Raw genomic sequence first — 16,108 nt, 5'->3', positions numbered from 1 at the left:
TGTCTCATCCCTTTCCCATAAAACACATAGAATCATGTAATCTTTTGACTCTGGTCCTGTGTCCTCATCGTACAGCATAATTTATCTTTCTTTTCCTCCTCTCTTGACAATTCTTTGTTGATGCTTATCTGATGAGCAGGAAGAGATTTGGGGGTGGGGGGAAATCTGAGAGCTGGGGAGGTGAAGTGACCTTTCAGTGGCAATAAAGCAGCTCACTGAACTTCAGACTTATGCTGAAGTATCCAGGGCCTCAGCAAAGTGCTTACATCACCAGGTCACACCAAATCCCTGCAAGTCTTAGTCCATATCTCCCAACAGACTTCTGTGCATCTCATCCCATCTTCTTGATCTCTCCTTTTCTCAATGCCTCACATGCTCTTCAAGCCTTGCTTCATGCCTTGCTAACATACTGCCAATACCCTTCTCTCCACCTGCCTTTCCCAAAGCCTCCTTCTTAACCAGGCAGGAATGAATGGCTCCATGCCATCTTGCCATGTTGGTCTAGTATTGTTGCAATTGTACAACACTCTCAGATTTCTGTTTGAATAGCAAAATGTTACTCAGCTTCCACTGTGAATAGTGGCTGCCTGGGGCAGGCATGCTCACAGAAAAGATCTTAGCTCTCTATCTAAAAAAAATCAAAGGCAAAAGTCAAAAGCTCATCATGCCCAAAGAAATGTCTGTATATCCATGGAAGTGTTCCAAGTATATAAGCCAAGCTGAAGTGGTAAGGGTAGTAAATTTTCAGATCAAAGGTTTTTAAAACATGAAGTTCTGTTTGTGTGATGCAGACCAGAGCTCTTTTTGTGCTTCTCAGAAGTAGAAAACAGGCCAGCACAGCTCATGCCAATAAAGCATTAACATCAGCTTTTGAAAGCTGAATGCCACTGCTGATTATTGCAAGAAGACCTGGAGCAGAGCTTATTTTAATTGAAATGAAGCTTTCAGGCCATTTCACTCACTCTCCTAAACCAGCTGGAGATACTTAGGCACAACTTTGGAAAGGCATTTTAAGGCACAAGTTCAATATTTGTACCCCATGTCACTTGGATTGGGGTTGTCAGACTAATCACAGGGTGGTGGCAGGGAGTACAGGCCAATGCTGCAGGAAAAAATGGTGGAAAACCTGAGGGTGGGCATCAGCTGGGGAATTTGGGGAGTTTTGTGGTTTGCTTAGTGGAACCAAGTGGGAAATAGGTATCAGTTATCCTGGAAGTAGGAAATGTTGGACTGAAAGTTAGGTCATCACTGCTGGTTTTCTATAGTGCCATATCAGTCTAACTTAGTAGTAGCAGCACAGATTAGATTAAATTTGAGAGATTTACAGTAATACATCCAGCAAGATTGCAAAATGAAAAAGGAACTGGGTAATTACGATATTTACAACCGATTTCAAGTAATGCAAACATCTCACTGCATCTTTAAGGGCAGGGAGGATATTTTTAAACAAACAGGCTTCCTTCCTGCAAGTAATAGATTGTAATAGCAACTGGCAGAAGGATTCATCTATTTTAGTTGTTCTCATGGTTTCATCAGTTTTAGCTCTAAGAAAAACATTTAAAAGAAGGGAGTACATTCTATTGCAAGGAGATTGTGGAAGGATTTCTTTTATTATTCTATTCTATCCTGTCATACATTTTTCCCACAAGTTTAGAACATTTTGAAACATTTCCTTTTGCTATTCAAGCTTTCTGTGATTGATCCCCCTTCCCCCCTTCCCCCCCAAAATGGCTGTTTTTGCATACGTACTTAAATATAGCCCCTTCAGAAATCTTGGAAGTTACAGTGAATAAGAATATATTTTCCCTTTATCAATATTCTAGCCATTCTTTTCTTTCAATACAACGAAATATGTAGATAGATTAAGACAAATTTCTATTAATTTGGATTCAGACAGCCTATTTTGAAAATAAAAGGTAAGTGGAAAGAACTCTTCTTGACCTCATGTAACTGAACTACTACGCATCTCCAAAGGTCTTAATGACACAAGAGCCATAGCCCTGTGCTAGCAAATATTAGTGAAGGAAAAGCAAGAACACCATCATGCACCTGTACAGATTTTGTGTGTGTGCACTTGGATTGCCTGTTGAACACTACATGCAGTCCTGGTCCTCACCTTACAGGAAATACTGTGGAAAAGCATTCAGAGAAGAATCACAGGGATGATCAAAAACACAGAGCAATTTCCATGCTAGGAAAAGTGATGACTGGGAGGGAATATGCCATATGTCTATAAAACCACAAAGAGCATAAAGAGGTTGAAGAGAGACTGATTGTTCTCTTCCAACCCAAGAACAAAAAGATACCAAATAACACCAGCAGGTTCAAATTGAGCAAAACCAGATGGCTCTTCCTAAAATGTATAGTTAAGCTGTGGGGTTCCCTGCAGGAGGATGTTGTTTATGGTGGTTACATGGGCATATGGGAAGCTCCCGAGCATAAACCATTGATGGCTGAGAAACCACTCCAGGGAAGTGTATGCCTGTGCTATTCTTACTCACCTCCTCAGACTTCTCTTTCTGGCCACAGTTAGAGGCAGCATACTTTGGTCTGGCCCTGCATTTCTGTTCTTATTTTCATAATTGCTTCCTGATAAAACCACCTGAGTCCCTTTCTTTGCCCCATATACATACCCAAGCTCAGGTAGGAGTAGGACTGCTGTTGCAGATGTCTGTTTCTAACAAGGTGCTGAAGTAAATGATTTACTGAAATACATGCAGCAAATCTAATCAGCAAACTGTGTTGGCTTCAAGAACAGGAAAAGATGATAAGAGTGTCAAGAATGAAGCAGTAATTCAGTTACTTTAGGGTCTTGCAACAACTGGCACTACAACAACACAGTGTGTGAAACTCTTGTTTCTGAAAGGAAAAGTGTTTCTCCACGTGAAGTGACAGCTATTGCACTATAGATGATGCACTGCTCTCGTCTACAATCCATCCTGGCAGAAATACATTCTTGACCAATGTTATCATTAAGAATTCTGAGAGTCCTCATCCAAATCACTAAGGTGCAAACTTCCCCTTGGAGACATGCTTCCTACACAGATCCTATAAATAGCCCTTTGGAAAATATTTTGCTCTATTTAGCATTTTATTAAAAGCATTGTGTAAAATGAATTCTCCGTTACTCTGCACTGTTCATCTGCACGTAATACCAATGGTAATTGATTTTCTGATGGTGCATGAACTGCTAATGTAAAATGTCTGCAGAAGACTTAAAGGTGAAATCTATTCTCCCTGCAGAAAGCCTATATAACCTGGTTTTACACAGGAGAAGTGTATCTTAAAGGAACCGGAGGGCAATGCAGTTCCTGCATCCCACTTACTGCTCCAGCCTATGGTGAGGAGGTAAGCACTAGCCCAGCCTCATCCTCCCCTATGCAGAGGTGGCAGCATCAGCCAGATACTGATGACAATTTAAACATCTTTCATCCGGTGTTAAATTCCTAACACAATTTTGCAGCAGCAGCTCATTTAAATACATATTATTCACTTAGGCTGTGTGTTTGCATCCACACATGCCACTGTGTTTTCATCTCTGCACTCACCGCTTCCTGCTAACCTTCTTCTGGCTGCTCCCAGTGGCATGTAGAGGGAGGACACTGGCTGCCTCACTGGGCTATGTCTGTGCACAATTGATGCCACCACACCAGGATCAGGCCCTGCAGGCTGAAACAACTCACTGCCTTCTCAGCAAACAGAGCTGGGGGCAAACATTGCCTACAGTATCTGCTGATGCTGGAACACTGCAATTACTTCCGAAATATAACCTAATTACAGTTGCTGAAGAATTTTTCTCCATCCTCTCTGGCTCATTTACAGTTCTCCCACATTCTCCTTTATGTCTCCTTTCTTTGAGTCAATATTTACCTTTTTAACACTTTCTCTTCCTCTGCTTCCTTTCCTCCTGCAATGCTCTGTGAAAGGGGAATATCACAGCCTCTGCTAGAAGCTACATCTATGCACTACCTGCCCTAGAGATGGAAGCCAAATGCATCCTTCAAGTTCTTGCAGCCCCATCTCTGACTTTGCAAAATCAAGGGAACACCTCACCTGGTTTTGCATTACTGAAATTGTTTTGATTGTATTTTGAGAGTCTCCTGGGGCAGTTACAACGGAATAAGAGCCACATTTGCATCAATATGAGGGTGAAGAGCTGACAGCCACAAAAAAGGAAGAGCAGTTCATGAACTTGCCCATTTTCATTGGCAATAGAGAAAGGACATAATCTAGCTTAAAGGAAAAAGTTTTCTGAAGTTTTTTTTTAATGGTATGACTATGCTCAAACTAAGAGTTTGAAACAGCAAAGTAAATTATTTTTATATGGTTTAATTTAGGAAAGTTTTTTTTTTTTAATTGTTACCGGAATTCAGTATCTGTTTGAGCAAGGATGAGCCCAACGAAGAACACACTTAGGGCCTCATTAACATCTAGTGCCCATGGACTGCAGTAGTTTAAAAAAGATTGAAAGACACAATGAAGAGATGAATCTGATAACAGCACATAAATTCAGACTTCCACACTGTCTTGATATGATAGTTGTTTACTGCTTTGAGAATAGATGACTGAGCTGAATATGTGTGGACAGATTCTATGCCCCTGAGTTTGAATATTTCTTTTGTTCTTTACTAAACTTCCACATTTAAATTATCCATATTTCTAGTAGCATGTGTTGTGACTAGCAATTACATCATGAGATTAAGGTAGGTGCAAGAGCAGAGTGTCGCACAGAATCAAAGCAAGCTGAGATGAATTTGAAAGAGGGAGTGTGTGAGTTGTATAACTTGTTGTGAGTAGTATAACTTCAAATATGTGAGCAAAATCAGTACCCAGAGAAAAAGAGGAGGGAGAGCAGTTATCAAAATTATTTGAAAAACTGTGGAATCCTGACTGTGATGATGAAATCCAGGCCTAATCCAGCTTCTGCTGAAATCACTGGAGATGGCGATCAGGCTGTTTCATGTAAGGAGAGAGGCAACAGTTAACTATACCTTCCTTCTGCTCATCAAGAGCTTCTGCATGAGGTAGAAGGTCTCTGTAAAACTGGCCAGGAACTAAAACTTTTATACAGGTCCACAGGAATATATGCCTGCCAAAAACGTACTAACACAGTGCAACAGTAATGTAAGATGTAAAACGTAATAACTATTAGCAATAGTCTTTTATTCTCAATCAAGGTTAGGACAAAGATGCTGTGTTTGCATTCAGACTTCTCCCACCTGTTCTTAATTCAGTTGTGGCACTACAACCCCTTATTATCTTCCATTTCACTGGGACTTCCAGAGCAAAAATAGCAGATCCCTTACTCCTGGGTTCGAGCTTGAGCTTCCTTTTCTTGAACAGCTCTCAAATCTGAACAAACTCCATCAGCCTGATTTGAGACCAGTGTCTTTTTCCCAGGCACAGCCATGCCATAGTTTCTTATTCCTATTAACCAACACAATCCCACTGAAACTGGATGTATTCCCATGAGATGTATTCCCATTCTGCTATGAGTGAACCAAAGGTCTTGTTTGGGTGCACTGGCACAAAGACTGCTGTCAGCCAGAGGGTAAGTGGATCATCTCTTTCCCACACAAGAAGGAATTATTTCCACAGCCTTGAGCTCTGGCTCGCCAGGCTGACACACACACACATGCAGTATGCTCCATGGCAATTGAATGCACACATACAGCTCATGTTGTCGGGAAGTTCTTCCCAGAAAAGATGCACATGCTTAGCCACAAGATTGCAAGCAAGCTTTAGGGTTTTCTGGGCACCCAGCTGCAATCTCAGCCCTTCCAGACAGCAAGTCTATTCAATGGTTTGCAACTAATTTTTCAACCCACACCTTCTTCCTCCCCATTCTTTGCATTAACCACTTAAAAGAAACTTACAACCCCTTTTTTGAATAAGCTGAGAAAGTCAAACCCTCAGGTAGATTGTACACCTGGCTTAGTTCTTCCATGAAAACCCTGGCAATGGATTTTTTTTTTCAAACCAGATCTGACTGAAGTAAGTTCAAATCAGCAAATTCTCTCTTCTCTTGTAATAACCATGCAGAAAAACAAGAAGTTTGGTTTTCTAGGGGAACAGATCCTGACAACCCATCAAACATCCTACTCCAGTGCTTGGGGCAGCTCCAGTAGGATGCATCTGAAGTCCATTTCACTGTGGAATCTCTCTGCTTTTCCCTGCTTCGAAGACTGTGCTGCTGGTTGATAAGTATGCACTACCTCTCCCTCCCTCAGGAAGCTGCAAGACACAGAATGAAAAATAATGCTGATCCCCACAAGACTATTCGGCCCTGCAGAAATCTCTAACAAAATTGGTTACAGAAGTACATTACCCAAAGAAGGAGCTCCTCACATCTGTCCTTGTGCTCCCATGCTTGCCTCCTCCAGCCAGCCTGTCTGGAAAGAAGCATAGAGCTCCCAGCAGACACAGCTGGTTTGACTTCTCTGAGTAACATGAGACATTCGATTTGTTTGCCATTTATTTGTTCCTGTTGCTCTCACTTTCAACGTGTAAGGTAAGAAAAATGATCCAAAGTCTGTTGTGCCCCCTAATTAATATGAATCAAATGAATCCTTGTCCATTTCCTTACTTTCTTGAAAACTAAAGAGAACAGTCATATTCAGTGGAATTGGTCAGGTCTTTGTGGGTCCTTTATTTTTTTCCCATCTGCTCTACAGTGCCATCTCTGACTTTTGCACCACTGTTGCCATTTATGTTGATTAGAGGATGATTATTTGGGAGAACCCTATTTACCTCTGCACAAACACTAATCTGAATGTAGGCTTCACATTTAAATTATGGGCTGCAAATGGCATCCTGTTTTCCCACAACATCTATTGGTGTCTGCTGAAAATTAAAAGCCTTTATATAGAACAGGCAATCAGAGAATCATCACAGAACATTTTGGGTTGAAAGTACCTTAAAGATCATCCTGCCATGGGCATCTTTCATTAGACAAAGTTGCTGAAAGCTCCATCTTACTTGGCCTTGAACACTGTGAGGATGGGGCATCCACAACTTCTTTGGCAACACGTTTTAGTGCCTCACCACCCTCACAGTAAAAAAAAAAATCACCTAATATTTCATCAAAACCTGTCCTCTTTCATTTTAAAGCCTTTATCCCTTGTCCTATCACTACATGCTCTTGCAAAAAGTGACTCCACTGCTCTCCTGTAGGCCCCCTTTAGGTACTTGGGAGATCTCTGCTTCCAGATTGTGGTGGCCAGGCTCTGGAGCCAAGGGATGTCCAAGGTAGGTCTTGTGCCAAGGGCTATGCCTTGCAGTGGCAGCACCTCCTAAATTTAACTCCTGGCAGCAAGAGAAAGCAAACCAGCAGAGTTAAACACAGTGTGTCTGGGTTGAACTCACACCCAACCCAAATCCCTCCCATGGTCACGCCACAATGGAGCAGCAGAGTCCCTGGGGCGCTGCTGTCCTCTCAGACTCTTCCCCTTGGCCCTTCTCACTGGGAGACACCTAGCCTGTGGTTCACAGCCTATTGAAAACCCTCTTGCCTTGTTTCTGGGCCGTGAAGGTTGGCCAGCCTATTCTAGTCAAAACAAAAGGGATTGTGTCTTTGGATCACAGGCTCCTGGTGTCTGAAAAGTTGCTTACTAATATTTCATTATTATTAAAAGATTTCATTCTTTAAAATTGAAGCTGGGCTCCTTGCCTAAAGTTCTTATGTGTAGCATCTAGCATAACCCTTTGGTTAATTTCCAAGCCAAACATGGTATTGACAGTATTTGGTTATTTTCCATGTGTCACAGGACGGAGAGAAAGGCTTTGTGTTTTGAATGGCTGGTATTTCACAATGGGATTCAGGTATGAGCTGGGAAAACCCTGCCTCACCCTCAGCCGCTCTGCTCTTTGCTGCCCTAATTAAAGTTTACTCTGGTAACCTAGGGAATGAATTAAGAAACAAACCTTAACCAGTCTCACTTGTTCACTTGTGCAATGGTGTCCTTAGAAATTCACAGGGAAGATGTTAAAACGCAGCACGATAGAGATGTAATTTTGTACATGAGCCCCTGTGTGTGTCTGATTGCATTTCTCAGCCTGGTATTTTCCTTAAGGTACTTGGCTTCCCAGCTTCTGAAAGCACAGGGTTGGTTTGGGGAAAAGATTTTTGAAAGGACTGGAATATCAAATCATGTAGTGTATATAATCATGGGAAGTTCCTTTTCTCTAACCTTACAAGGCTTGAAGATTTTATGTTATACTTCATTGTGCAACACAAGAAAAGTACCTCAGGAAAATAAATGTCTTTTATTCCACTCCCCATGTATCTGATGCTTTATTCCCTCAGGCACTACTTGTTTGCCAAAGGATTGTTTAACCACTGTTTGACAATTTCCAAATGGGAAAAAATGCTGGGTTTCATCCAAAGGAAGGGAGGAGCTTTTTGAAGTTTTGTATTTAATCTTGGTTAAAAGTAAACAACTTTACCCTTTCGACATTAGTCATGCCTGTTGTATAAAGTATGGTGTAAAAGTGCTCAGCAAAGGAGCACAACATTTTTCCATACCTTGTAGTTATTCACATTTGCATTGGGGATTGAATTGGATCAAATAACTGGCTGGGTAAGGTGTATGGCAGGAGGCAAACATCACGGCGGGATAACTGGGTGAGCTGGGTGGTGGGGGTAGTGGGAAAGGCAGCACAGCTCCCCACAAGGGCCAGGTAGCTGGAACAACCATCAGTTCACACGCTGCATCCACAGACGCATACCCGGAGTGGGCAGTGTTCTCTGCTGGTGGATATTTTGTGAGGATTAACGTGTCTACAAAAGGAGGCATCGGGGGGACATGGGGAAACAGCGCCCGGCCCACCACACAAACTCTACTGGAAGAGACATGGCTGTGCAGTCAGGCCTTTTGGAAAGGACACAGCTTGCACCTCGATACGGGGGCTTTCCCTCCCCAACAAAACCCTCCTCTGAACAGAAAAAATTACAACTCTCCCGAAAGCACATACTGTATCTCGGGGAGAAACCCCTTTTGCCGGTGAAAGAGGTGTCTGCCAGCAGTGCGAACAAGCCCCGGGTACACAGGCGGTGCGAGGGCGACAGCGGGCAGGGGGCAATAGCCGGCGAGGCCCGGGGGCTCCTGGGGCTGAGCCGGCGGGAGGCGCGGGGAGCGCGGCCGGGAGCGGCGAGGAGGCGGCGGGCTCTGCCCGAGCCGTGCCCCCGCTTCCCGGCCACTTCTGCCTTCCTTGGGAAAGAAAGGCAACTCCGGAGCCGCCGCCAGAAGCCGGCAGGAGTGCCCGTCGAGGCAAGAGCAAGGCTCCGATGGCCAGCTAGCTCCTACCGGGCTCGAGCACACCGCCTTCTCTCTTACTGGCCACTTTGCAGGACGAGTATTAGAGGAAAAAAAAAAAAAAGGCGAAAAAAAAAAGGCGAAAAAAAAAAGGCAAAACAGGGACTAAAAAGAATGACCTACTTTGAAACAAGAAAAAAAAAAAAAGCGCTCTCTGTCAAGGTTTTGCTCCAATTGCCTGTGCGCCGTTGCATAACCAGATCGGGAGCTCCTGCCTGTGCCCGGCGAGGCCGTGAGCCTGCCCCGGGGCAGCGCGGTGCCGTGCCCCGCTCCGGCCCGCTTCCCGCCGCCACCGCCGGGACAGCGGGCACGGACAGGGCGCGGGATCGCCCCCTGAGGCGGGGGCCGAGCGGGGAGGGCGTCCCGAGCCCGCCGAGCGGAGCCGCGCAGGGGTCCCGCCGGATCGCCCCGGGAGCCAGGGCCGGGCACCGGGCGCAGTCCTGCTCGCCGGGGCCGGCGGCGCCGCCGGGGGCTCCCGGGGTCAGGCTACCGAGCCGTCCGCCGGTGCGGAGCGGGGATATCGCTACAGACATATGTAAACGTGGGCACGCCGGGGTTCACTCGCGGCGGCGGTGTGAAACCATCCTTGATGCGGGGCTGGCTCTTTGGTTGAGGTTTTTTTTCCCTGCTTCCCCTTTCGTTCTCTTTCCAGCTTCTCCTTTTCTTGGATCCTCGCCTGTCTCCTCCCACAGAACGAGAGAGAGAGAGAGAGAGAGAGAAAAAAAAAAGGTCACGTATGTTTGGAAAAATATGTAGGTCAGTGGAACATTCCCTGCACTTGTGCACAGGAGCCGGGGCGGGAGAGCTCCTCTGCAGCCCTCTCGCTACCCACCGCCCCAGCCCGGCCCTCCCGGCGCCCACCGCGGGTAGGGGGGCGCCTAGCGCCGGGGTCCCTTTCCCCCTCCCTGACCCATTTTGAGCAACAGCCTCGCGTTTGGGCGCCCCCCGGCCCTCATCCCCCTCCCCCCCACCCCAGCTCCCCCCGCTCCCTGCCGGAGAAGGCGACGAGCGGCGGAGGAAACCGGCACGGGAGATCCTCTGCCACCGGCGCCGCGGCTGCGCCCATGGGCGCGGGGCGCGGGGCGCGCCCCCGCAGAGCCGCCGGCTGAGGGCGCGGGGCGGTGGCCCGGCGGCGGGGGCAGGCGAGGGGAGGCGGCGGCGGGCGGCGATGAAGGGCCGGCGGAGAGGATGCCCCCGCCTCGCCCGCCGGGCTCCAACTTCGCGGAGAACTATCGGCCCCGCAGCCCCCGCGCCCGCCCTGCCTCTCCAGGCCGCGCGTCCAACTTAATGCCCCAGCGGGAGCCCCAGCCAGCAGCCCCCCCGGCCTCTGGCCTCCGCACTCCCCCGCAGCAGCCCGGGCTCCCGGCGGCCTCCCGGTGCCGGCGGAGCCCCTGGCCCCGGCGCGCGTGGGTCCCGCGGCGCCCGGGGCGGCGGCAGAGCGGCATGCGGCGGCCCCGCGCACCATGAGACAGGGCACCGGCACCGGCGGCAGGCAGGAGGCGGGCAGCGTCCCCGGCTCCTCGTCGGCGAGGAAGAGTTTGCCGGCTCCCGAGGCCGGCCTCCTGCGCGGCTGGAGCAGCGGCGGCCGCTGCCGCAACGGCACCGGGAGGCACCGGAAAAGCGGCGGCATCCAGCTCGCTGGCACCGGCACCGGCGGCGGTTCCCGCGCCCAGGTGGCCACCGCGGACAGCAGCAGCAGCAGCGGCGGCGGAGGCTGGGGCTTCCCCGCCGCGCTCCCGCAGCACCGGCACCCCAGGTAACGCGCGGCCGTGCGGCCCCGACCCTGCCTCCGTCCCGTGGGGCGCCCGCCCGCGACACCCGCCTGGGGGGCGCCCGCCCGGGGCACCCTCGCAGGATATGCTCGGCCACGCGTGACCCCGCGGCGGCGGCCGGGATCAGCTCCGCGGTGTCCCCGCTCTGCGGGGGTCACGGACGTGCCCGGTGGTGCGGGGTGGCGTGGCTCCGCCGCGGGAAAGTTTCCGTGGGAAGCCCGCTTATGTGCGGCGTGTCTGTCCTGGCCGGGCTGGCGGGGTCCGGCCGGGCGGGCCCCTCCGTTTGGAAAATAAGTTGTCCCCTAAGCAGTCCTCCTCGCCATCTCGTTTTGGTGTGGTTGAACGTTTCCTGACTTTGGTGATACCTATAAGCTAGACTGGAACAGGGTCTGCGATGCGACCGGGAGGCGTTTGCTCAAGGAAAACTTCCAGTAGGACCAGTAGGGATTTTGAATGGGTGAAAGCTCCCGGGGGGAAGCAAGGGTTGTGTCGTGTGCTGGGAGAGCCCTGCTGCTGCTGCAGCCTTGCGCAGAACTCCCCTCCCGCGTGTTTGCATCCCTGTGTGGAACAGGGTAAACCTTAAATACACGGCTGAACGGCAGCACCGGCTTCACACGGAGCTGTGCCGTGGTGTTTTCCTCTATGGTCACTAGCCCGATTTGTCAATTAACAAGCACGCTCATCCAGAAACTTTGCTCCGTACTCCCTAGCTGTCTACAGGATGGCAGCTTACTTTCACTCAAGTGACTCAGAAATAATTAGCGGTTATAAGCGTTACAGCCAGCAGAGGAACTTGGATTTTTTTCATGGCGCTAAACCTCCTGAAGGGCTGTAAGGATCTCTCGGATGGGCACAGCCAACCTGAGCATTCAGTTCAACAAGTGGTTGCCTCTTGAAGTGGAAAATTATCTAATTTACCCCAGTGTGAGATGTTAATGCCCTAAACTGCGGGTTTAGTTTGTTTGGTGGTGCTAAATAATTAGAGTTCACAGTGTCCAGACATAGCCAGCTCATCATCCACTGGTCCACGTCTGATTCCGAGAGCTGTCAGCTGGTGAAGGGCCCAATCCTGCATACATTTCAGTAGATGAGTATGAACACAGAGTTCATCTCTGCAGAGATGGCCAGGAGTATTTGGAGAATGTGATTGCCAAACCGTACATTATTTCACTGAAGATGTGAAAATGAAGGTTTTCTAGAACTAGGTATGTGACATCAGGGTGATTCCCCAAGCTGGCAGCACTTCTGTGCCCTGCACCAAAGCCTGGAGAAAGTGATCTTTCCTAAATTAGTTTTCCCTCACAAATAAAGGTGCCTTCCTGCACATTTGCAGGGTTGAATCCACAGATTTACAATATTTTTGCCCAAATCTCTACCCTGAAACATGCAAGAGCCCTTGAAGGAGTTGTTTTTTCATCATAGGCAGCAATGTTGTCTACAGTTAAAATTAGCTAGTGCTTTCTAGTACAATGCTCTGCTGTCAGGTTTTTTTGCTAAGCTTAAGCCTAGGCTGGTATTTTGCAGGTTGAGTGTCTGCTGAAGACAGACTGTCTTTGGGAAGTTTCAGATTAAGTGGTTTGGTTATTTCTGAGATCATGGTAAGATGGAAACTTGGTCTTTGACAACGTATTTGATGAAGATGGTTTAGGTTTACATCCTGCATAAGGAGACCTTGATCTATCTGGGAATCTGAATTTTTTTCACTATGCTAAGAAACACTTTCTTTGAGACTTAAATTCTTGTGGCATCATGTTTTGGAGCAGGGAAAAGGTATTTTTCTTGGGATCATCTTGTGATGGGGGTGTGCCTTTTGCTGATCCTCTGAGAATCTTCCAGAATTTCTCTCCAGTATAATTTTATCACAATGCTCAGGGCGTGTGCTCTTGGGAGAGAACTTGTTGAGGGCTTGACCACTGCACTCACTTGAAGATGCTCTCAGCACAAGGCATGCTGAACATCCCAGCACTGTTAGGAGCTAAGCAACTGCTCCTCTTCCTGGAAAGGATGAGAGCCCTCCAGCTGGTGGCTGATGGGCTGAGTGGTCTTCCCCCCCAGTTATTCTTCCAGGGTGTTGCTTCTACAGTGAGTGCAGGAGGGAGAATCGAAGACTTTCTCAACTGTGTCTTCAGTGGCAGAGTGTGTCTGGCAATGCCATGGAAGGGTGGAGGAGGAAACTGTTTAATTCACTTGCATGGTGACAAAAATTGTGGGACTAGAACAGTCCCACTTCTGAGAAGAAGTACTGGTGATGGATACATGGAGAAATTGAAGAGCAGAGATTTGAGACAAAGGATTTGTGGGGTCATAGATGACAAATCTTGGGAACAAGGTGCAGGGAACTATAGATAGAGATAGTAAACCCAGGACAAGAGAAGGCATGGTGGAAAGAAGGAACTTGACACTTGTGGTGTACCGGGACAGGAGATCTGAGCATGCAAAACCACAGTGGTTTCCATTCTTTCAATAACCAGGGTGTGATACTACTACCTTTTCATCCTTCTCATTTTCCTCCTCACACTGCCTACTGTGTGTTTCAGCCCCTGCCTCTGCTTCTTTGCCTCTCCCCTGGATTGGTAAATGTCATACAGTTAAAAATAACAGCCAAATACACATTTTATGTGCATTTAATTGCTTTTCTTTCAGTGTTAGATGAACTTAGGTAACTTCCATTTGTGTTTATAGTTTTATGTCTAGGCTCTTAGGAGAGATGCACTTAAATTGCAGATTTTTTTAGAGGGATTATTGTCTGTATAAAAAATTAATTTTTCTGGATTTGGTTTAACTGTCTTTCAATCCTTGATCATAACAAAACTTCTTGAAAAGGTAGACTGAGGCCATGCAAATATTTGTATTTTAGCTAATTTAATTCAGTAGGTAATCTGCATCAGCTGATAGAGTGATTTTATGAGTCTGACTACTGAAGTTTGAAAAAGAAATACCATGTAATAGCATTTAAGCAGAATGCATAGATGGTGGTGGATTTATTTATGCAATGCTGCTTTTGGTATTGCTGTTTTTTGGGAGGGACTAAAGCCATTGTGACATGGTATGGGACACAGAAGATATACATATATATATATATGTATGCATGTATGTATGTGAAACAGTATATTGCCAGCTGAATTCAAAATTACAAGAGCTGCAGGGCAGTAAAGGCGAGGGGGTGATAAGGGATGTGGGTCATATAGGCTCATGCTCTGAATAAGGAGCTGAGAAGCTGCAGATGTGGTTCATTCTCTGCTCCTTGCATTTATCTTGTGGTGGCTTTGGGATGTTGGCAGATTAGATTGAGGGATTTAGGGAAATGGCTTTCTTGGCCTTGTCCACATAAATTGGACGTACATTTTGGGGATAGAGGGATAAATACTGGTTTTTATGCTGCTCTTCCTGTGTCTCTTTCCCTTGAAGGCAAACTATGAGGCACAGCTCAGTCCAACCAAAACGTTGGTTTTAATTACACTTTGGTAAAAACACTTCTGTTGCTTTATCCAAGGACCATGGCAAAAATGAGTGTTTATTGCAGGCTGCCTGCTACATTTGGGAAGAATAGTCTTATGCATCCCTAGTGCTAGTTTTAATCCTGCTTCGGTCTGAAAATCTACCTGTGACTTCAGCAAAATAAAGCTCTCACAAAACTTAGGTCACTGGTGAGTTTGGACCTTTGTTACTAGGAAATAGTATTGCCATACTATAATACCAGATTTATAGTACCCCATCTGCCTGCTGTTTCTTGTTCTCTCCTTTACCACCAAGCACTTTGAGGCAATGCCATCTCTTTCTCCTGTATCTTTGTGGCAGGTAGCAGGCCTTGAGCGTCAAGATACTCCAAAAATGACCATGTAAATGGTGGGAACAGGGTGGTTATCTAACCTTGTCCTGCTTGGGCACAAGTCTGTGTATAACAGCTGGGCTTCTGCTGGCCTGATTATGACAGAAGGTGTTTTTCAGCTGTTTTACTACGATTCTTAGGGATCTGCATAAAATAGAAGATTTCTAGCCAAGTGGAATGATGATATGGGAAAAAAAATTGAGAGGACGTATATGTATGTTTGAGATCAGAACTGAAATTTGGAAATTCAGGTATGAAACCTCTAATTTAAAAATGTACACAAAGTGTTGGCATGACAGAGTGTCATCTACTGGGACATTTCAATCAGCCTTTCTCCTTGAGTATCTTCGTGTGATATAAATGTAATATGCATGTCAGTTTGAAAAAAATAGAAGAAAATATATCTATAATCATAGAAATTAATTGCTGTAGGTCACTGAAGGTGCCAAAACTTAGACAAAATCTTCCCTGGTCAACTCAGGGGAAAAAAAAAAATCAATGCAATGTGCACGTGTGAGTTAAAAACCAAAGGGAAATAGAACATTAAGATTGTTTTTTAAATGATGGGAAATTATAAAAAAGAATCCTCATTATTTCATGGTAGCAGCTGCAATGTGCTCTATCTTCAGTGTCCTGTGCTGTTGATCCCCACATCAGAGATGGCTAATGGCAAGGGAGACGGTTCAGAGGGTCGTAGCAAAGGGGATCAGAGAAACAGAGTGACTCCTGTCTCAGGACTGACAATGCTGATAAAGTGATGCAACACACATCTGTAAAATTAGGCAAAGCAGAAGGCAAACCAGGAGTGACTGATCATAGCCACAGCAGCAGAGGGCACTGGGCAGGCAGTTGCAGGAATGGAAACAAAAGGAGATTGCTCTTCACATGGCATGGTCAGACTGCTGAGCTCCTCACCACAGGATGTGGATGCTGAGAGGTTACATCAGCTAATGAGGTGACTGGATGAGTTCATGGAAGAGAAATCCATCAAGGGCTATTAAATTTAAAACCACTGCCTCTGGCATAGGAAGTTTTGAGCTGCATATTTTGGAAGCTTGGTGAGTATCCTGAAGGCAAACCACCACTGGTTTGCCTTGTTCTTGTACTTGCTCCTCAGCACCTGTGTCTGGCCATGGCTGAGAGGGGCTGCTGAGCCAGGAGGTCTCCCTGTGTCTGCTCTGCAAAACGAAATG

At 46.8% G+C, this 16,108-nt stretch overlaps 1 protein-coding gene across 2 annotated transcripts in view; it reads left to right on the top strand.

Moving 5' to 3' along the window:
* The first annotated feature begins 9,739 nt into the window (after positions 1-9,739).
* Positions 9,740-16,108, top strand: part of NPAS2 (neuronal PAS domain protein 2) — a 105,328-nt gene continuing 98,959 nt past the window's right edge. The window contains exon 1 of one of the 2 annotated variants that reach the window (XM_036385930.2): positions 9,740-11,070. In XM_036385930.2, coding sequence (XP_036241823.2) covers positions 10,778-11,070 — 293 coding nt within the window. In that variant the 5' untranslated portion in view covers positions 9,740-10,777. The remainder of the gene's footprint in view (positions 11,071-16,108) is intronic. The other variant, XM_036385923.2, reaches the window with a different exon arrangement.

The sequence above is a fragment of the Molothrus ater genome, chromosome 2 (genome assembly GCF_012460135.2).
Source record: "Molothrus ater isolate BHLD 08-10-18 breed brown headed cowbird chromosome 2, BPBGC_Mater_1.1, whole genome shotgun sequence".
In the NCBI taxonomy this organism is placed as follows: domain Eukaryota; kingdom Metazoa; phylum Chordata; class Aves; order Passeriformes; family Icteridae; genus Molothrus; species Molothrus ater.
Note: the sequence above shows the minus strand (reverse complement) of the source record. Positions and strands in the feature narration are given on the sequence as shown.